At 45.1% G+C, this 22,427-nt stretch overlaps 1 protein-coding gene across 1 annotated transcript in view; it reads left to right on the top strand.

Annotated features, from left to right (window-relative positions):
• The window catches only part of FNDC3B (fibronectin type III domain containing 3B), a 218,093-nt gene that overhangs the window by 82,718 nt on the left and 112,948 nt on the right, over positions 1 to 22,427 (top strand). Inside the window, exon 4 of the mRNA XM_075418319.1 lies at positions 20,087 to 20,163. Coding sequence (XP_075274434.1) covers positions 20,087 to 20,163 — 77 coding nt within the window. The remainder of the gene's footprint in view (positions 1 to 20,086; positions 20,164 to 22,427) is intronic.

The following is a 22,427-nucleotide window of genomic DNA, read 5'->3' as shown; positions in this document are numbered from 1 at the left end:
ATGTATCTAAATGTCTGGATTTGCCCTGGAGTAAATTCTTAGTGTTCACTGTTCAGGTGTGTTATTCTAGGCTCGATGCCTAGCATAACTTAACATTTGATCGGGAGCGGTGAGTAAAATGGGATGGAAAAAGATAGCAGGGAGAGAGAGAACAACTAGGTAACCCTGCCTGCGAGGCAGGCTATTCATGTAGAATAACTGGGATTTTTTTCCCCACCTTTCCCCTATTTCTCTGTAGTAGGCTGATGATAATGGGCTCTTCCCAGAGTTACTTGCAGTTCGAGTTCAATGTCAGTATGGAGATTAAAGATGTTTGTTTTCCGTTGGCTTAGTAAGTCTAAATCCAGCCTTTGAAGTCAGGTCATTTTAGATTCTGTAGATGAAAAATCAACTCGTTATTCGGTAATCTACCCAACACCCTCAGATTTCAAGCTTAAATAAAACGCTGCCTCTGCTACAAATGATGTCAGTATTGCCTGAGGTTTGTTTTAGCAGAAAGCTGAAGTCAGCTTGAACAAAACTTGGCAAAAGTGGGATGTTTTATTCATATGGATGGTTTGAATAATGTCCCAGAGTTTCCGTGGTATAATTTTGTTGCACTTTATGTTTAAAGAGGACCCCCCCATCCCCCTCTTTTAGAGAGAGCCCTTTGGTTCGGCTTCGTTTTTGGGCTTACGGTGAGTGGTGTATTATTGCAGTGTAAATACAGACTTTTTCCATACGGACAAGCTCTCCTGACGTTTGTGGAGCTCTGCTGCTGAGCTGTGCCGGGGGGAGGGCTGCACCTGAGAGACACAGCGCTGCTGGCGAGCAGCCTTGGAAACCGGGAGGCAAACGATAAAAATCCCACGAGTTTCAGGATTCCCCACTTACCCTTTTCCTCCTGCTCCTCCTTGCTCCGCACAGTGCCTTTTGAAGCTTCAGAGAAGGAATTTACCCCTCTTCATCAAATGAGTGTGTCAAGGAGTTCTTTAGAAGGTGCCCCAAACTGCATGTGCGTGCCTTTGAAGTCCTCTCTGCTTCTACTGAGTCTCTGTTCCCCCTCCTCCTCCCCCGTGTCCCCACCGCAGCTCCTTGGGGTCCCTTTGCCCTTTTCATGTCTGTCTCGCTCAGCCCAGGCAAGGGGGCACTGGGGGAACCATTAACCGCTTCTGAGCCCCAGGGATGTGTGCTTTCGAAAGCTCGGTTCTCCGAAGGCTGGGTGTCTGGAGTGTCCTCCAGCTGACGACTGTGAGAGACGAGAGGGCTTTGCTGTTCGTGGGTGGTGGAAGCCAACAGTGGGCTACAAACTGGAAGCAGAAGCAGAGGTCTGATATAATGCTGCTCAGGTAAAATGGAGGAGGAAACAGAGAGGTTCGTAAACTCAGAGATTTCAAAGGATAATTTTGATTGTTTAATCTGATGCCTCATGATGCTGGCCCCAGGACCAAGCATGGCTGCGTCAAGCCTGGTCGTTGTTGTTGAACTGGGCTATATCACGGTAGAAAACCTTTCCTGGTTTTAATCTCTGCGCTGCCCTACCTTCAAATCCCAACAGCACACAAACCACAAAACCAAAAAACCACCTCCAGCTCAGCTGCTAAATGCACTGGGGAGAAGCATCAGACCTGGGACGGGACGTGGGAGTAAGGTGAGGCAGGGACTGTGCCCGCTGGGCTTGGTGGCATAACCGAATGCCTTCAAATCGTGCTTTTCTTGTGTAATTCTGTAGTTTTGGTTTTCTTTCCCTTACTGAAGCTGCCACCGTAGGAGTCTTATTTGGAGTAGGATGTTTGATGAAGCATGTAGAAGTTGCAGGTGTCTCTGTTAGGATTGCGTTAATGAATTGTGCAAGTGCAGAATAGCAGTAGTTAAGATGGAGCACACGTTGGGCAGAGAAGCTAATTACTCCCGTTGATTGCTTGGAGCCTGGTGCCCCATGCCGGAGTCTCTTTGGGCTGCAGAGATGTCTCCGCTCCCCGTGGCAGGAGCTGACGTTACAGCCGCGGATGGGACGAAGCCTGGTTCATTCCCGCAGGGACGAAGGGAGCGGAGAGCAGGCGTGAGGATGCGGTCCTTGTGCCCTCGCCCTGCTGAGCGGGAGCTCCGGACCCCGGCGAGGGGGCTGGCAAGCGCGGGGCGATGTCTGCATGCTCGGTTGCCATGCAGATGTGCTCGGGAGAGGCAGAAGCTCTGCGTGCATGGGCTGGTCGAGGGGAGGCTGCCCGTGATGCCGTATCAACGCTGAAGTTCACGGTTGCTTTGGCCGAGGGTGGTATTTCAGTTTCTAATATCCACTGCTAACTTGCAGTAGCACTTGTACTTTCCACTCTGTCTGTCGCTCGGTGATTTTTATTTTGTTGCTTTAGGAACATTCAAAAAGCCGTAGCATTAGGAACCCAACCAGTATCCGAAGATGGATTTGAAATATTGTCCAAAAGTTTAGGCTACTAAAGATACACTTAATACAATTCCATGGTATTTCCTCCTTGTTTTTCAGCCTTTGAATATTTTTTTGGCTCCAAACCTAATGCTGAGTGGAGGGAGACAGCTTTTCTTTTTTTCTTTTTGATGAAGCCTGTTGAGTTGCAGCTCGGCACAAAGAGGTGTTTGTTCTGGAGCCCCAACCTGATGGGTGCGAGAGCCCTCGGCGAGGGCCGGCGCTGCTCCGTGCCGCGGCGTCGCAGGAATGCCGCTGTTTGTGGAGGGGATGGCTGGGCTCGCTGTCCAAACAGATCCCTGCCTGCCAACGGGGAGCATATTGCAGTCTCTGTGAGGCACTCCATCACGGCTTGAATAGCTCCTCTTGTGCTCAGGCGTTCTGAATGCGAGAGAGAGAGAGAAATATTCCTTTCAGCCTTCTGCAGTGTCAAAAAACCTTCAGTGACAGTATGAGAGCATTGCCTTAATGCAGGGGTTCAGAGAGGGAAGGAAGTTGAAAAGAAGGGACGGGAGTTTGACCATTTGTTGCTGTATTTTTAGATTTAAACTTTTTTTTTTAACAGTAAAATGTTGCTGTGGCTACTTCTTGGGGAAAAAAATGTAAGTTTTTAACATACCATTCAGTTTATTTTGAAAAAATGTTTGCGGTCACTAACAAGTTGACCATAACTCTTTTCTAAGAGACTAAAATGGTGCCTGTAAAATAATTCTTTTCATCTTCTAAGCCTTCAGTTGTAGTTTGTAAACACCCTCCTGTATTGGAAAATCACCATAGTAAAGCCTGATTCTACGGCAGCGTTTGCATGACCTGCTCCGTTACCTGTGCACGTCCATCTGGCGTTGGAGCATTTTACACAGGCTTAACTCTGTGCATCCGATATTCAGTTGTATAGTACAGATAACTTCATATCATTCTGGAGAATCAATCTGAAAATTGTAAGAAGTGCTTTAGTAACTTGAGGCTCTTTGCGGCACAAGTAAAATTTCAGCCTTGTTCCGTTCCCTCCCCCAAGAACCATTCGCCCATTCCCTAACTATATTTGTATCTAACCTAAATAAACACGGATTATAATTCCTTTAAGCGCACTGCTCATCTATTTTTGTTTTCAGAACGCTCCACAAGCAGTTCTGCCGTTCTGAAGTTAGAGAGCTTTTTGCATGGAAGGAAAACCTGATGTGAGAAATGCAAGCTGCTGGAAATAAAAATGTGTTTCAAAACGAAATGACCAAATCTTGAGGCTGCTGAGTTCCGCTCAGGACTTTGCTGTGTGCACACGCTCTCTCAGAAATAACAAGAATGTGTTTGTTCTTGGACTTTTGTGTGCAGGGGAGGGAGGAAGGGAAGGGCTTCGCTGCTGTCACTGTTTCTATAGTGACAGCTCATTCTCAAGACAATGTTGACATAAACTGTAGTCAATCATTTATAGCGAGAAAACGTAATAGGAAAAATTAACCACGTCTGAGTGTTTATAAGCTCTTCACAGTGTATTATAAATTGTAGTGGAAGTTAATCCACTCTCTGAGGTTTCCAGAGCTTACTGTACTATAAGATGCTGATAAAATACCCTGATACGGTGCACAGCTGTATAAAATCCATGTAAATGGCTCTGGTTAATGGATTCGGTATGGTATATTGGGTTATAAAATATCCATGAGTGCATGATGTTAAGAAACTTACATTTATCTTAAAGCAGGAGGAGTTGACATGCAGTAGCAATTTTTACCAGATGATCTTTTATCATATATTTCTTGATAATGAGAAAACACAATTTTAAAGCAGAGCAACCTGTAAGGAAGTGTTTAGTTATGATCACATCCGACCAAAATCTCATCTGACCCTGGCCTTTGCAGGAAACCGAAGCGTGCAAGTTGATGAGTTATCTCCATAGATCTCGTCCCGCCAGCTAATACCGAATCAGCCTGGCGGGCTCTGGCTGTGGCTTGTGCCTTGCCTAGCCGTAGTGCCAGCTGGAAAAGCTGCAATGTCACCTACTGTGTGTTTTTTTTCTTGGCAATTCAGAACACACTACAGTTATTTCAGGGGACTCGCCGCCCGGGGCCAGCACAGCCCAGACGAACCTCCAGAAGGCAACTGGTTCCTGTGGGTTGGCCGGGGGTTTGCTGTGGTAGGCGTGAGAGGATCCTGGAAGGAGCCTGTAGCTTGTCAGGTCTGCTAAAGCCCCAGGAGCCAGCGGGAGAGCTGCCACGGTGGGTAGCGAGTGAGATTTGAAAGCCAGCCTAGTTTTCATCAGAGCGTCCTCAGAGTTTTCACCTGAAATACTTTGATTCTGGCAAACTTGTGTTTTCTGTAGGGAAACCTTTGCTGGAAAACTTTCAGCTCACTTCAAGTTGGGCTTACTGATGTGACGTAGCAGTATCTTCTGTTTTGGATGAATGTTAGAAATGTGGACATCTCACTGTGCATCCAATGGCTGTAAACGTTCTTCTTCTATGTGTGTCATTGCAGGACATCCTTCAGAACTTCACCCGGGTGCAGCTAGTGTACTGTCACATGGAATGGATTAAAATCTTTTACGATCAGAGATTTATGGGTTAAAATGTCACTGTTCTTAATTTTTCAGAATTATTTCTTTTATCTCATGTATGCCAGCATAAGTGTATGTGAGTACATGTATATCTGTGCACACACATGTAGAAATGAGACAGAGAGAGGAGGTAAATCCTTAAAACATATGGTGTGGAACAATATTTCCATTATGCTGACACAGCAAAGTTTTTAGGAAAGATCATTTCCTAATGAAAACTATATTGGTTTAATGTAACTGAGAGGCAGGGCAAAACACAGAGTGACAAACCACATTTTTCAGAGAATTTTTGTCAAGTTGTTTTCTTTTGCCATGGCTCTGGACTGTTACATGACTGATTGAATCTTAGGTGTTGCAAAGGGAGAGTGATGGAGGAGGGGGCTGGAGAGCTGAGCATCGCTACGGCTTAGTTCTTTTCCTGCTGCTTTCCCTTGCTGTTGGTGCGGCAGTATCGGACAGTTTCTCTTCTTTGTGGTGTTCCCCTATAAAAGAGGGTGTTATAGCTTACGGACAACCTACGACGGGGTTTAGAGGTTCTTTAATGCTGTTAGGTGCAAGATGTAATTTTTGATGCTAAGCTTTCTCCCCACAGATGAATGAAGTGAGTGTAATTCTGTTGTGCCAGGCTGTTCCACTGGCTCATATCTGCGGTTCAACATGAAATATTTAACGTTACATGTTCAGATTCTATGGCTAAAAATAATGGCAGACGGTGCTGTTGCCTACAAATTGAAGGCCGACTTGCCTTCCAAGGCTGTGGCAACCTGGACATAAAATTGGAAGTCTGGGAGTGCAGTGCAGAGAGTCATGCAGCAGAAACTTCAGTGGCTGCCTGATTTTTCAGCAGAAGGCAAGGAGGTGAGGAGGTCATGGTCAAAACTTGAATTATTTGCTTTTGGAAAAAAAATCGCTGCGTTAGGTCTTCAGGGATGCTGTGAATAAAGGCAGGAAGCTTATCGAAGAATCACAGAATGGTAGGGGTTGGAAGGGACCTCTGTGGGTCACCCAGTCCGACCCCCTGCCGAAGCAGGGTCACCCAGAGCAGGCTGCACAGGACCTTGTCCAGGCAGGTCTTGAATATCTCCAGAGAAGGAGACTCCACAGCCTCCCTGGGCAGCCTGTGCCAGGGCTCCGTCACCCTCAGAGGGAAGAAGTTCTTCCTCATGTTCAGACGGAACTTCCTGTGCCTCAGTTTGTGCCCATTGCCCCTTGTCCTGTCACTGGGCACCACTGAAAAGAGCTTGGCCCCATCCTCCTGACACCCACCCTTCAGATATTTATAAGCATTTCTAAGGTCCCCTCGCAGCCTTCTCTTCTCCAGGCTGAACAAGCCCAGCTCCCTCAGCCCCTCCTCGTAGGGGAGATGTTCCAGCCTCCTCATCATCCTTCGTAAGAAGAAAGACATGTCTATGGCATGAAGTATTTTTTGCTGAATGCATTACCTTTCTAGGACAGAAACCCATTTCTAGGTCCAAGGTAAAAGCAGCAGTCTTAGAAGTGAGGTAGAAGTTGAGTGAAACTGCTCTGAGTTTAAATGTAACGAAGTTAACCTGGTAAGCACTCGGAGCAAATCAAGTAGCTAATGCATGAGTGTTGTGGAAGATGTCCCTGCTCATGGCAGGGGGGTTGGAACCAGGTGATCTTTAGGGTCCCTTCCAACCCAAACCATTCTATGATTCTATAATGCTTTTTTTTCTGATATTTCCAAAACAGTTGCTGAACATCGGTGCAATCTGAGCATTAGAAAGGCTTGCGGTAAACAGTGCAGTCTTTAACCAGAAAGGTCGACAAGTTGTAGTTTCTGTAGAATTCCAAGGAAAAGAATAATGTTAATTTTTGTTGTATTATCCAATGATACTAATTTCTGTAGATGATTTGCTTTTTAGCCAGACCTCATGATGTGTGCAGATTTCGGTAACTCCTTGATGGGTCACTGCATGAGCAGATGCAGGGGAAAATGGTTGAGTCACGAGCCTGGGACCCATGAGAAGAGATCTGAAGCCAGAGCGATCCAGTGTTACAGAAGCAGGGCTTTCTTCAAGCAGCGGAGAGACTGAGTCACCAGGACAAATTGTTTTCATGATTCTTTTTTTTTTTTTTTTTCCCTTTTTTTTCTTTTTTTCTTTTTTTTTTCTTTTTTTTTTTTCCTTTTTTTTTTTTTTTTTTTATTGTGCACTGGGAGGGCGAATGCACAAACTGGTACGACCCGGTGAGTCGCTTTCCTTGCCGTTGGACAAATCCCGTTGGATGTGCCGCGGTGCCGACACCGGGTATTCCTGTCCCTTCGTCACTGCTGCTGTTGTTAGTGCTGCCCAGTTGACCGGGTCACTGGAATGGTTTAAAATCGAAAAAGATGCTGTTTGCTGCTTGACCTCGTAAGCGGTTGGCTTCGGAGTGGTGAAGGGATGGGGAGGGATGGGGCTGGAGGAACGCCTGGTGCCTGACTCGGCAACTGCAGCCTCCCCGGGCAAGGGCTGGGGACAGCGTGTACCGTGTAGACCTGGCAGTCGGATGCCTGTCTGGTTTAGCTTGTGGTCCTTTCATCCTTCCGTTAAGCTGGAGGAGCTCTCCAGGGATGGCTTGGGTGAAAGTGAGGAGAAGGAGAAAGAAGAACCTGCCTGGGGATTTCGCCGTCCTTTTGTCAGAGAAGCGCTGTGGTTGTGGGTGCAACACGCAAGCCGCACAGTGGTACCTGCCTGCAGTGTTTGGGGGGTAGAAATAACATCCAGATTTGAGACGTGATGGTTTCTGCCTTGGAATGCAAACTTTCAGTAGTTGTTTATGTACAGAAATGTTAGGAAGAGTGATTTTCTTTATTCATTTTTTTTAATGCTCAAAAGTAATTTAAATAAAACAAGGTGAGTGAGATTTGGGTTTTAGTCAGTCAGCTCAAGTCAAGGCTACCATGTTCCCTGTTTCTGTCTGGGTACACGCACTCCTTGCTCATGTTAGCACATGTGCTTCTGCAACCACAGGGACCGAATTTATGACTCAGAATTTTACCTTTTGAAAACTGTGTATATTTTTTTTAAATTTACACACGATACATGTTTTCTTAGCTGCCACCTCCCCCCGTCTCCCCTAGCTTTGTAAGGAGAAATGCTGTAATACTGAATTTGAGCTCTTCACTTACTCTACTGAGATGGTAGATCCCAGCAATACAGTTGAAGTATTGAGAAATTCAAATAATCCAGAAGATAGTTTTTCAGCCGAAGGTTGTTGAGAGGAGATCAAGAGCATTGCTTGAGTAGTCGCAACGGGAGTAAATCCCTTCTCCCCGCACCCTACTCACTTTCTGCCAGCGCCTGGCCCTGCGGTGGGGTTGCTGTGGTGGCTCGGCTGTGCCTGGGGGTCCCTCTGGGACCCTTCTGAGCCTGGGAAGGGCCCCGCAGTGGGACGATCCCATGGCTGCAGCACCCGCAGAGCCCTGGAGCGGAGGCAGCTGCGCCGGCCGGTTCTCCTCCAAGGCAGGGCTTTGCTTCTGCTGCTGGGACGGACACGCTGAAGGCCTGGGAGCCGCTGGAAGGATGGTTCTTCTGCTCAAAGACTCAGCAGAATAATCGGCTGAGCACAAAAAACCCCCACAAAACAACAACAACAAAAAAAAACCAAAAGTTTGAAAACTTTAAAAATAAGCTCTGCATTATACTGAGCTCTATGTTATTCTCCTTAAAACTCCTCAGTGGTAAAAACCTGAAGAGCGGGGGCCAGTTGCAATGCTTACTCCCTAGAGTAAGGATTGGGGTTTTTTAATCTCCATCAAACTACATGATGAATGTTTTGTGCAGTAGATTAATTTCACTATCGCTATAGCCAACGAGAAACTCCCTTTATTGCATTTGAAAATTCAGAATATTTCAGATGTGTTGTGGAGAAACGGTCCTAGATTGTTTCTTTTTAATTAGAAGTGTTATTTTAATAATCTCAATAATTTAGTTAATTATGCAATATTTCTTTCTCACCAGCAGTTAATTTATATGGAAAGGGCAGAGTCTATTTCTCCCCGCTATGTCGTGCTATGTGCATAGGGTTGTTTATCTGGGGTCACAGGAAAACAAGGATTTGTGCTTTAGCCTGGTGCAGGTTGTGATGCTCTCCCTAGCCGAGAGGCAGGCTGTGGAACAGAGCTCGCTTAACGTGCTCCTTGCAGTGGCGTGGCTTAGAAATAAGAGAAATTAAGTGAAATGGAAGGGAGGATGACGTAACCTGGTGAGTCACAGCCGTCCCCCTCACCTTTCTGGGCTATAAATGAAACCAGGCTGTGAAAAAGCGCGTTGGAGCCTTCTCTGGGGCAGCCGCGGCGTAGTTGAGAGCTACAGAAAGAGTCAGCTGGCGTAGAAGTGGTGAGGAGGATCCAGAGCCGATGTGAGGAGGTTCCTGTGCCTCGCTGGGGTTCGGGCAGCTCTGCTGGGCTCAGTGGTGGGGTCTCAGCGCCTGCCTTTAGGTTTGGCCTGACCGCAAGACGTTCAGAGTCAGGAGTCTGTAAACGCGGTCTGCGAGAAAAGCTTGAAAAATGGGTTTGGTATTGGTCTGTGGAAGGGCAGGCTCAAGGGAGATCTGGGAAAGTGAAAGGGGACGGGTAGGGGCTTTCATAAAAGGTTGTTGGAAAGAAAATGATGGAAGGTTCCTCTGCCTGCTGTCGTGGGTGGAGAATGAACAAGCCAAACATTTTAGAGGAAAGAAATGCAAGTTGGACACACTTGCAGTGGGAAGGGAGGTGGGCAGTGGAAGGCACCAGCTGGGGACTTGGTGGAGCTTCAGTCCCTGGAGATGCTGAAGAAGAAACGGCAGCAGCAGTCAGGAGAAACTCAGGGAGAGTTGGGGAGGGGAGGGCTGTGCTCCCGCAGCTGCCTCTTTCAGGGACGTATTTTGTTTGTGTGCTACACTTGCCGACCCAGAGGAACGATATTCTGGTTGAGGCTTCTCTCCTTAAGATGCAGCTCTTTATTTTTTAATTCTTAACGAGCTGCTTCGGGGTTACCAAACCACTGTGAAGGCAGGAGGCGATGGCTCTCCCTCCGGTGTGAGCGCAGCCCAGCCGGGAAACCCCTGGGCCCGCCGAGGGCATCGCTGGGCGCTGCACCCATCCTCACCCTTGGAATTTCTGCTTGCGGGATTTTCCCAAGTTATTCTGGTGTAAATGCAATACTTTAATAATACTCCCAACAGAGAGAGAGAAAATATTAAACATCTTGAAAACTTTTTTTAATACTTGCTGACTATACATCTCTCTATATATCTGTGCAGATTTATATGTATTTATTGATCTATATTTATATAGTAACAGTATATCTATGTAGTAATATAGTGTAGATCTATATATAGTAATAATATATTAATATCTATAATATTACTATATACTATTACTATAATACATAGTAATATCTGTAATCTGCAATATAGATATAGTAATATCTATATGAGAATAGATACAGATATAGATCCATAGCTATAGATATATATATAAAAGTATAGATATGAATATATAAACAACTGTGCTTCTGCGCAAGGAAGATGGCAATTTACCACCATGGCCCTGGTAGTTGTTTCTTGGTGGTAAACAGCAAATACAAATATTAATGACTATTTCTGCCTCGCAAAATAGCCCCGCAAGTACCCGAGTACCGACAGTGTTGGTGATTCTCCTTCCCTCCCCACTCGCCCGTGATGAAGAGGGCTTGCTTGTGGCAGGTGGGTGTTAATTGCTGTGCTTTTGATGAGCACGTTCAAACAGAGAGGTTTAGATGATTCACCAAAGTCCAGGATCCAAACATGTCATGAACAAAACTCGTCAGCCCCGGTGACGATGACTGCTGGCGCTGTCTCGGCGCTGGGCGGGCGGTAGGATGGAAAGTTTGCTTTAGTTTTCGCTGGCAGGATGATATTTCTCGCTGTGGGTGGACAGGTAAAGAATAGCCATCACCTAATTGTTGCCTCGTTTGGGGCAGGCGGAAAATAACGTACTGTGCAACTTCTTTGTTGGCTGGGTTTGGGGTCTGTTGCTGATTGTGGAGTCCTTTTGGCGTTGCCATGGGAATGCAGTGATTATATTACGAATAACTGGAGCATTTTCTTTTACTGCTGCAGAAAAGTGATGTTGTATAATTATCGCTGCCTTTAATGGAAGTTGTGCTCAAAGCCGATTGTTTAGCATTTGTATAAACCTGTTGCAGAGGACAGAACTTTTGCAAGTGAATGCCAGTTTGTACATCTGCCAGAAAGCTAACGCTTGCACACGCTCGCCCCCAAAACCATGAGCATCACTAGGATGTGTTGAGGAGCTGTTTCAAAATTGCAAAGGCAAAATGATGTCCGGAGTTGAACTTCCTGATGATGTCCTTTGCCTGTTGTTTGTCTTTCTGCAGACAAATAACCTCTGTTGATGGCAGGCCGGTAGTGCTGTGTAGTATGCAAACGATAATGTTGTTAATAACTGGTGCAAAATTAAAATCCTTCTCATTTTGTGACATCCGTTTTCCCTAGCGCTGAGCTCTGGATAGAAGTCAGTGCACTGGTTGTACGGGTCTGGGGGGCAGCCCAGCCGCAGCGCTGTGCATCAGGAGGATGCTAATGCTGCTGTGGCTGTTCAAGGCTTCAGCAGTGTTAAAGCCTGGTGACGTGAGATTCTTTGATTCTACAGTGAAGCCTGATGCTGACAGAGATCTCCCATCGTTTGCACAGGTCGGCAATATTATTTGATGGGTTTCTCCCGTTTCTGAATTCAGCTCTATGGTCTCTTTCTGTCCCTCGGAGCCGTCTGCGCAGGGCAGGCTGAGGTTTTCTGTGCGGTGTCGCATCTGTCTCGCCTCTCTTGGTAATGCTGTTCCCTCTATTCATCCATGGGATTTCTCTATTTCTCCCATAAACCAAATGGTTATACAAAGTAAAAAAAAAAAAAGGTTAGCAGAGATGAGGAAGAGTGTTTTTCGGTTTTTGTTTTGGTTTGGGGTTTTTTTTCCAAAATAGAGTATTTTTCTATGAGATAACCTACTGGTCTTCAGCAGTCTGAAGATTTATTCAGGCTTAAACAGTGTCTCATGACCTAAACCCTGTTCTGGGTTTGTGTCCAGTTGCTGTTCCCACCAGCTTCCTGTGTGACCCTGCGTCAGGCGTTTCGTTTCTTGGTCCCACAGTTTTGCTTGTGAAGCGAAGAGCAAAACAACCCCACTGCAGCCAGATGTTCTGGGGATGGATTCCAGAGTCCCTGTGGGGTAATGTGGGGCTGGGGCAAAGCCATGCTTTTGTGCTCCTGCTTCAGATGTCAGGGTGTCATCTCAGGCTAATGTTCATCAAGAAATGAATGTCTCTCCGGTTTCGGGTTATTGTGTAGTGGCTCATGTGCTAACGGATTAATTTCAGATGTTTTCAACGTTGCTGGTTTTTCTCTTTGTTTCCACCATAGTCCTAATTTATTAAACAGTATTTGCCATTCAAGTCAACTGATTTTAGGCAGATGTTTGTCTCTTGTGTTTTAGTCTAGACATCTATGATTTACAATCTGTACCCCATCTGCTGAATTGCCATGGGAGTATGCTTATTTTCAGTGCTTGAAGTATTGCAACATACTCTTTGCAAGTGTTTCTGCAGTAGCGGCTGATGAACCAACCATCAGAAAAGGTTTAATGTAGCAGAGGAATCCAACTTGTTTGTTCAGATTAGGGCAGGAAAATACTCCATTTCTATTCAGAACAACAACAGCGAAATGTTCCACTCCAAAATGTTGCCTGTAAATTGAAATTCTAGAATAATACATGGGCCTAGTTTAAAAAAGAAACAAGACCCACCTGGGAATGTAGAAGCACAGCCAGAGACCTGAAGAATCCATCTCCTCCATCTTCGTTCTCTGGGGCTGAACAAGTATGCTCGTCTAACCTCTCCTGAATACTTCGGTGAGCTTTAGACTGTCCAAGTTTCTCGTAACGTGCTGCAGGTCGTGGTTGGTGATGCTCTGTCCCTGGGGCGGGATGGTCCCAAGCTGCGGGAGCAGGTCCTTGTCCCCCAGCGCTCTCTGCTCCCCTCCCAGCCCCACGGCCGGAGGAGAAGCTGTCGGTGGACCAGGGGCTGATGTGCCAGGCCATAAAAGCAGGCTGTGGACCTCGTCTGGACTCTCCTTCGCTCATTAAATTACTGAAGTGTGATGAGGTGTGGGACAGCGTGTGAGGTCTTGCAGGTGAGGAGGGGACAGTTCTTTACGATACGTATCTCAAAATGCCATGCACGTAACATTCAATGCATCCAACGTTTGATGTTTGAAACCTTATTAACATAGTTGTGTGGGGGATAAAACTGGACATTTGACCTAGCTTCCCCTTCAGCTTCCGATGCGATGCTGCTGCTGTGGAACAGCTCGTAGTGCCACCATAGCATTGGCCAGGGCATGGTCAGCGCAACTGGTACGTTTTAGTTCATTTCCTGGTTTTATGGGTTACTGTATTATTTCGAGAATATGCCCCAAACCAGAGTTCAGCATCTGGGAGACAAACGTTGCAAAAGAGCAGGCTGCTGAGTAGGCATCTCCTGGTTCTTACGTTAAAGCGTGGAGTGCTGCGGTTTCACAGACTGGACGTGCTCGAGCCTCCCGCTGTGTCCAGCAGGTCAAGGAGCAAACACAGGTGAAATAAATGGTTCTCAAGAACCTCTAGTGTAACCAGCAAAGGTGCTGCCATGTAAATAAGCCAGACAATGATCCAGGATCTGTCTTTGGCACAGAGCTCGTAGTATTTTGATCTGATGTTGGGTTGAGTGAGTTGTCTGAGCGCATTGAAGACATTGGTCCAACCCAGACTCGCGGCTGGAGGTGGTTGTAGGGCCGGTGGCTGCGAGATCCTGGTGCGGAACGAGTCTGCAGGATTTGCAGTGTCATGTCAATAATGGCAATGCACCAAAACTCGGAGACACCAATGTGTTTTTTGTAAGTTAAATTGTTTTTTAAATGCATACAACAAATGAACTTGTTAATCTGGGATGTGATGGAAGCACTGCTGTAATTTGTGACTTCTAATGTAGTCGCAGGATTTAGAAAGGGTATTGAAAAAAACAGAAAGCGGTCATAGGAGTCGCAGAGGAGCTGAAGAAACACATTGTACCTACGTTGAAAGTGCTTCGATCCCCACGTTCAAGCCCCCCGTTTGGGCGTGCAGGCTGAGGGGACTCTGTTCAGTGGCTGAGCCATGCAGGTGCAGGAGACTTCAGGCTGGTTTCGTTGTTTTTTTTTTTTTTTTTGGTGTGTTTTATTTGCATTTAAGTAGTCATTTGATGCAGGATCCAAGATTGTTTGAAATCCATGGAGCCATTTCTGTTAAACTGGAGGATTTCAGTAATGCTTTGGTACTGTTCTTGTAAGGTGAAGGAATTGCTTCCTACTACTAAACTGTGATCTGAAAAGAAAGAAACAGTCGAGGTGCCAGACGACGTGAATGGACAAGTGGTAGGCATCCTTTTCTTCACATCCATATTTGCGGATGAGGTTGTCTTGAAAAAATTGACAAATATGTACGGATAAGCAGTATAAAACTCTCCATCTGCTGCCTGCTTCAGGCACAAGCTGGTGCCACGGGGATGGCCAGGCGCTGGATGCTGTCGTTCACGCTATGCCTTGGTAAGCTGTGCTGATACTGTGATTTTTGCACCTTTCACCACCCCACCTATGGCAGGATGAGTGCAGCGTAGGTGGGGTTCTCTCTAACGTGTCAGACCTTGCCAAAGGGATTTTTTAAAGCTGTTGGTTTACCCCCTCGAGCACTTAATATTGTAAAAGCAGCTCCTTCTTTTCCCTCTAATGTGGAGTTGCTTGAATCTACAAATTTATACTCCTCTAAGGACAGAATATTCGGATCTTGATCAGCAGCAGACGTAAGATCCTGCATCTCGGTGACGTGAGTAGGCACCGGGGGTTGACTCTTCCTCTGCCCTTGACCGTCTGTGAGCAGAGTTCAGTGAGATCCGAGTTAGCTCTCGTCTCGGGGAGACAGCACCTCGGAACTGCGGTGCGAGCAGTGTGTGAAAGCTCCTTACATCCTGCTCTCAAGGCGTTTAGAAAGTGGTCTGACGCGCTGGTGTTAGCCGGTGCGAACAAGCCGTTTGGGGCTGCGGCCAACAGGCTGGGGAAAAACGCTCGCCGGACCTCTGCTGCGAAGGAAGGGGGGTGAAGGGAAGGATCCAGGATCTGGGGGGGCGTGTTTTCCTTGTCATCACCTTGTTTGGTCCGTGAGCTGCTTTGAGAACAACCAAGTGGAGGGAGAAGACACGTGTGCCGGGCAGCAACAGGGAGCCTGTTTGTGCTCATTTCATTGAGGAAATTGTTCCGGAACAGCTGCTCATCCATGTGAAAATGCAAACCCTTGGGTCCCGGCCAAGGTCAGCAAGCCCTGGGTCATTTGTTGTAGCAAAGCAGGCCAGTTTGCCCTTTAATTATCTTTCTTTTTTGTGCGGTCACACCTCTTGCTCCATAGATTTACATCCGGAGAAGCACCCTATGTGAAAGACGTGGTACCAGTTTTGCTGTGAGTCAGAGGGCAGCGTAATATTTTTTCATGGATTACCTATAAGTGTTAAACTTTATCAAATGCAATGCATTCACCTGGGTGGATTTCGTTTTCTACTTAGCAAGTGCAGTAGCTTCTTGTTACTAAAATGTACGGGATTGTTAAATTTCAAAGCAGAAGTGCTCAAATGACTTCATTTCCTATTCTTTCTCTGCTAATGCGGGTACTGCGGTGTGAAATGGTAAGTCAGAGAATTCCTGAGCTTCAGAGAGTTTTCGGTAACTGGTCTCAGAATGGGGATTTTATAACAAAGCCTGGCAGGCTTTGCTCTTAGTAACAAGCTACGCAAAACGGTGAGTGGAAACACGGAGTAAAACATAGGCCTATGTGCTGGAGCTGCATGTGAAAAATATTCTGCGGTGGACAGAATTCAGTAACAAAGAGAGAAAAGCAATGCTCTGTGAGCACTGAGGAAAGGAGAATAGTGTAGTAAAATTACTGACTTGCCCTATAACGCTGTACGGAAAGACAGGAATAGGAAAGATGTGTTGCTGTAGCTGGAGGAACTGAAATGCCAGATTTTGGCTTCTGTAATTTAAGGATAAATATCTAATTAAAGTAAAGCAATCTGTATCGCATGCATAAAAGTTCACTCAGGAATAAGAAAAAAGCATACTTATTCCAAAACTGGTTTTATATAAGAATTTTGAAAGTGCCATGGATTGCAAGCAAGGCTATAATTAGCCTTGAAAACCTTGGGACAGAAGTTTCTCAAGTAGATTGTGACATGATTCCTGAAGGAATACAAATGGCCAGAAGATCTGACCATGATACCAGAAGGAGCAGAATTGTTGCCATTTTCATTAGACTCCGCGTGCAAGTGTTTTTTAAAAAGGCAATAGATTTGAAAAACCTTTTTGGTCATCTAAAATGGTTAAAATAATGAGCTTCCACACCATCAGAGGAGTGACAGACCAGCACGGAAGAGGGAACATGTGGCTTGGAAGAGGAGGACAGGCTCTTACTGGGGTGTCAAGCTGTTAATTAGCTCTGCCACAGTATGAGACAGAGATGCTTCTTGTACTGCCCCTTAATTATTAACATGTGTTAGAAATGCGAAAACCTTGTGCTCTTGGAGCTAGGGACGAGTGTGGTCTGTCACCCGCTTGGCCGATGGACTTGGATGCCTTCAGCTTGGTGGCTCCTCTGCTTCTCCTCCTGCTTCAGAGGAGGGCAATGACTCCCTTGCATGGCGTTTTGGACGGGGCCAGCCCCAGTGTTTTGGGGCAGCCCTCCCGGAGCTGGTGCAGGGGCTCTGGGTTTACGATGTCAGAGCTCGGGCTGGAATTTGGCCCGGGGCTTTGTCAGCAGAGGTGGCCAGAGCTCATCTGGCTCGGTTTCGTTATGAACTCGGGAGACAGCCTTGGTTTGTTGACAGGTTCCAAAAGTATTACAGCAAGCTCATGTCAGTGTACAGCATCCGTGTTAGCACGGGCTGACATTTTTCTCATTTAAATTAAATTTTGTATTGAACCACCTGTGTCAGTTAAAACTTGAGAATTTCTAATTCCCTGGAGGACACATTACTTATATTCAGCCTGTGGATACAAGTGACTGGGGAACATCCTACTCTAAATGTCTACTTTTTAACAGGTCAAAAATAGTTGACATAACTAAAAATACTAAAAAAAAAACCCCAAACCCGAAAAGATGTGGTTTTATTTTAGTGTTAACTGGGGAGTGGTTTCACTGCCAGAATAATCTTTAATAATTCCTGGGACTCATTGTGCTGTGGAGATGGGGTCTGTGTTTTACTCGCTCCCACCTGAAGTTGTTTTGATACCATTGATGAGAGATTAAATAACGTGTGCTAAAGTCATTTGGCTAGCCTTGAAATCAAAGTGCTGGAAACAAAATCTAGCTGCAAATCACGAGGCCGTCATTCTTTTAAGCCCTGTTATCCAAATGACTTTAACAGTTTGTGGGTCATTTGCAAGGTGAAGAATCATCTTGCACGGTGCACATTTTGATGATAAAACTCAGTTTATTTTTTTTTATTGGAATGGAAGTGTTACAGTCAACAGTGTCGGTGTGGGAGTTTGGTTTCTGCCTGGAAGCAGATCGCTACTCCATATGAGCACTTGGCACAAGATTTAGAAGGACAGATAGGAGGCACGCCGAGCGACGTGCTTCTCAGATGGCATGTAGACACTACCTGGTTTGTAGGTAGAAACTGCAAAACCATTCCATTTTAAAACTTATTTCCAAGTCAGAGAACCTGTTTTTGAGAAAGGCTGGCTAGGGCCAATACAGCTATGAGTAGGCAGCGTTTTGGTGAGGGGCTGAAGCAGGTTAAACATTAAAGCTTTATTCTGTTGAGCAACGTTTACGTGTAACATTTAAATTATTGTTTGCTTCAATGGTGAACTCAGGATTTTTGATTTTATAAAGACTTTTTTGTTGCAGTTTTTCAGATTTGTGAAATCACTATCAAGGAATGAGTCGCATAACAATGTTAATTATTCATTTTACCTAATGTCAGGTGTGTTCCGTGCTGAAGAACTGAACACCGCTTGATAATCCTGCGTGGACTGAATCCCCCGAAAAAGCATCGTTGTGTGTTTGCTGGTGTTGACTGTTAGGGGTAGACATACTGTGCAGCTTACTGCGGGGTGAAACTGGGCGGTGTATGCAAACCAAAGCAGATTCAGAGGGAAATAAACACCCATATTTCTCAAAATGAATTTTCAGAGGAAAACCCATTTACTGAAATAATATTCCTGTAAAGTTCCTTCTGAACTAATTGTCACTTGGTATTTTTGCTGTGTTTAAATAGAGCTGTTTAGGTGACAGCTCCCCCCCAACAACTGCTTACTGCTCGTGCTGATTTTTTTTTTTGACATTCACACTAAAATTATTGACTGGGGAAACAAATAACATTGAAAGGCCTAGAGAATAAGGGGGGAGGGTGGAGAGCCATGTGTGCTGAATGAGAAGTAAGAAGTTTTTTATTCTTTTTGGTGCTGTGGTGTAGGTAACGCTTCCAGCTTAGTTAAGTGTAGGGGAGTACGAAGAGCAGCAGAACCACACATCTAAAATGACTTCTTTTAATTTAAACTTCAGAGTTTTCATGTGCTTAATACACTTGATAAATTACCATATTTCCAATCTAGATGTGGCTGGTAAATACCATATGTGCTGATTAGTCTGTAAATAAATGAGGTAGAGAAGATGAGCTGAGATCAGAGGAGAGAGAAATAACTCGGGTAGGTTTCTGTGTGTCACTTGCATTCTGAGGGGGTGAGAAGCCCTGCTCACCGCACGATAAGCAGCCGGAGGAGTGTGAAAATGGAGATGGATAGGGAATGACTGTTTGCTAATTCAACGTGGGCTGGTTTTGCTGATATCAGGTAACAGACTGTGGCTCACTTTGTTGCTGGGGATTTCACTGCATTTGTCTAAACTTTAGGAGCAGTCACTCCTGAAGGCTGTTACCTCCCATCTGTGCTTGAAGGCCTTCGTATGTTTTAGTGTTTAGCTTCCTTGCCCAGAACCTGATACGGTTTGGAGACATCAGGTGGCTTCTCCATCAGATAGAGTTATGAAGTTATCTTTTGTGTTGTTAGTCAAAGTGAAAATTCAGTTTGCAACAACAAGGAGCAGAGTTCTCTGACCTCTTCTCAAGAGTTTGACCATGACTATTTTCTTAGCCTATGGCAAATGACAGAAAACAGGTTAGTGTGAACATTTGAACACATAATAAGGAAGTAATTACATCGATTTTTCTTTTTCAAAGTAACAAACTCTCATTGCAGACATCTGTCTGATGTTTGGGGCGTTCACTTTATTGACGGCTCTGTGTGATGTTCCCCATTTTAGTGGCTGAATCAACGAGCAATGGCGTGACCTGCTTCAATTTTACCTAGGCGCTCTCTGTTAGCTGTGAGGCTCGCTTTGCAGAATTCGAATGGTTATGGCACTTGCTTTGTTATACTTGCACTCAGCGCCTTGAAATGGAACTTGTATGTTCAGGGCTGGATTTCAGAGTGGAAACCATAAGCTTCTTGCTTGTATAACCACATTCCAAGGTTAGTCTGAATAGCTGAGATAATGAATTTGGTCTTTGTGCATTCTTAAATAGATAGATAGTTTTTTGCAGATGTGATTTTTTTTTTTTTTTTTTTTTTTTTTTTTTTTTTTTTTTTGCTACAATTGGGCGCTTTCCTTGGGAGCTGCCCAGTTCCAGGCTACACAGTTTCTGCTTTGTTCTGAGCTCCCATGCCTTCGACCAGAATAACTTCACCAGATTTCAATATAGGAATTGTGGGCTGCTAAAGGGCATATTGTGTTACTGCTTAATGCTGTAGAAGTTGATCAGCGGATAATATAAACTCTACGTTTTAGCTGTTTTATGATGAAAATATTATTTCAATGGAATATATGGTAAAGTCATTGAACAATGATCTTATTCTCAGGATGATGGCACGAGGCATTTTCCATATACCAGGAATTAGTGGAGCTGCTCATTTTGTTATTGCAGGCTTCAAAAATAAAGCTATTTTTAGCCTTCTCTGAGCAATTGTGCAATTTTTTTAACTGAAAAAACCTAATATCTTATTTCTCTATTTTTGCTAGGGCCAGCAGAGGTTCCCATGATGTCACCCAATGGATCCATTCCCCCTATTCATGTGCCTCCCGGTTATATCTCACAGGTATGCTTCTTGAAGAACTAAAATGTCTGTAAAAGCAATAGCATTGGTCCATATAGAGAAGTCTACTTGCTTGGAGTTTAATGTAGAAATATTAATGAAAATGGTAATAGGCGTTGTCATCCTCCTCCTCATACTGACAGAACACGCGCGTTCGCCCAAGTGAGCCTGTCTGTGTATATACCTGGTGTGTATACCGGGGGTGCTTTTAACACTGGCACCAGCGACGCGTACAAACTGAGCCTGTACGTGCGACTTCTCTACCTCTGTGAGAGGGAGAGAGCGCCGCGTTGTTAGGTGATGCCCTGAGTTCTAGTGTGACGGTCAGAAGGGGTAGGAGACCGGTGGAAGTGAGAGAAGGAGCCACTGTAGCTATAAAAAAGGCTGTTGATCTTCAGCATCATCCCAGTAGAAGTCCCAGCATATCAAGAACTGGGGGGGGTGGGGTTTTTTTATCTAAATATGGAACAAATGGAAAAAGCTTTTCACAAAGCTGTTAGGTTTTGGAACTCTTGAACAGCTACTGCTCTCCTGTGTAAACGATCACTTCAGATTACCAATTTGTTTGTGTTCCTTCCATCTTCTCCAAAGTTTAGACTTTCTGAAGTAAGAAAGAAAAAAAGAAAAAAAAATGCTGATGTGAGGCAGAATAGCTGTGAATACTACAAGAAGTGCAATAATTTCACCACTTTCATCAAGACCTCATGGGACTGAAAGCTTCATTTAAAGTAGAGAAGTATTTTAAATGTCCTTGATGAATAGCGTAAGAACTTTTGATACATATATTTTGGCATCTTGTTGAGCAGAAGATAGATGATGTCCTAGAATCGCTTCCCCTCCCCAGGACACATGTGAGCTTGTGTAATTCTGAAAAATTGTGGATAGCGTCATACTTTAATCCCACAAAATACTGCAATCGCCCTGTGGTATTTTAACTTCTGCACAGAGTGAAAACATGCTTGAGGCACGGGGGACATGGTTAGCCAGGGCTGGGAGGGAGGGCAGGGCGGCGGGGTGCTCCAGCTTGCCCCCGCTCCTCCGGCACCCCGAGGCGGGTGGCTGGGGAACGCGTGGAGACAACCTGTCCACTGCCGTGGGATAGTCCTCACACACCCACTGCCTTCAATAACCTGACTCGTATCATGCAGAGGGATGTTTTTAAAGATCTGCTCCGCCTTTGGAAGAACTTGTAACACCTTTTTGTTATTAAACTGTTGACACCTCTCAGCCCCTGCGCTGAGACAAATGACTGGGCGCAGTTGCAGTGCTTTCCAAACCTTCCAGCTGCATCTCTGAACCCGGTTCCTCTTTCATGCTTTTCATGGGGCACCGTAATAATTTCGCTGAAGAAGCCTTTAAATAGTTTCTTAACCAAAAAAACCCTCTTCTGAAGAAATTTTTCCAAGGAGCTGGAAATATGTTGTAAAGTTTTAGGGGAAAACTCTGTATTCAGTGCTTTTCGACAGCAGAGTGTGTGTTCTGCTGTGTGGGGAGCGAGCCTCTTGCCCTTCGGACTGCTTTGTATTAAATAGTTGAAAGTGTGTAGTAATCAAATCAGTTCTTACTGTGATAAATATCTCTGCCTTATTTGCTCTTCTCTTGTCTATTGCCTCATAGTTTAGAACTCTGTTTTTAAGATAAACAATGAGAACACAACTTAAATTTAGAACGGCAAGGGAAAGGCCATAAAGCAAATTAATGCACTCTGAGATATGAATCAAAATATATTTGATTTTTCTGTTTGATTTGTCCCCAAAGTGTACATCTAAGAGTCAGGCAGAAAGCAGATACCCCTGCGGAGAAATAACGGTGCCTATTAAAAAAGGCGTGAAATCTTTTTTCCATTTTGTTATGCCAAGCCTTTTGGAGCTATGAGTATTAGCCTTAAATATGACATTAGTTATCAAATGATTGCAACCCTGGATTAAAGCGATGCTTCATTACCTCTGTGGTATTGTGAAAATGATCAGCAAAAAATTTGCAGAAGGTTGTGTGCCCTGCAAGGTTGGCTCCGCTGAAAGCAGATAAAAAAGAGTTAGGCTCTGTTTCTAGACTTCAGGGACCATGTCAGTAGTCGTGAGCAGAAGCCGCGTTTGTCGATGTTCAGGAGATGTTCCCAAAGATGAGGTTTAGCCAAAGCGGGAAGACATCCAGGGAAATAACACAAGACAAATACGCACCACCAGTTCAGATCTTTCGTGCTCTGGTTTTGCTTTCAAAGACTGGTTCAGTACAGCCAGTTTTGCGTTCCGTTTTCAGCAGACAAA

Source organism: Opisthocomus hoazin, chromosome 4, assembly GCF_030867145.1.
Source record: "Opisthocomus hoazin isolate bOpiHoa1 chromosome 4, bOpiHoa1.hap1, whole genome shotgun sequence".
Lineage (NCBI taxonomy): Eukaryota > Metazoa > Chordata > Aves > Opisthocomiformes > Opisthocomidae > Opisthocomus > Opisthocomus hoazin.
This window is presented reverse-complemented; position numbering and strand designations above follow the sequence as displayed.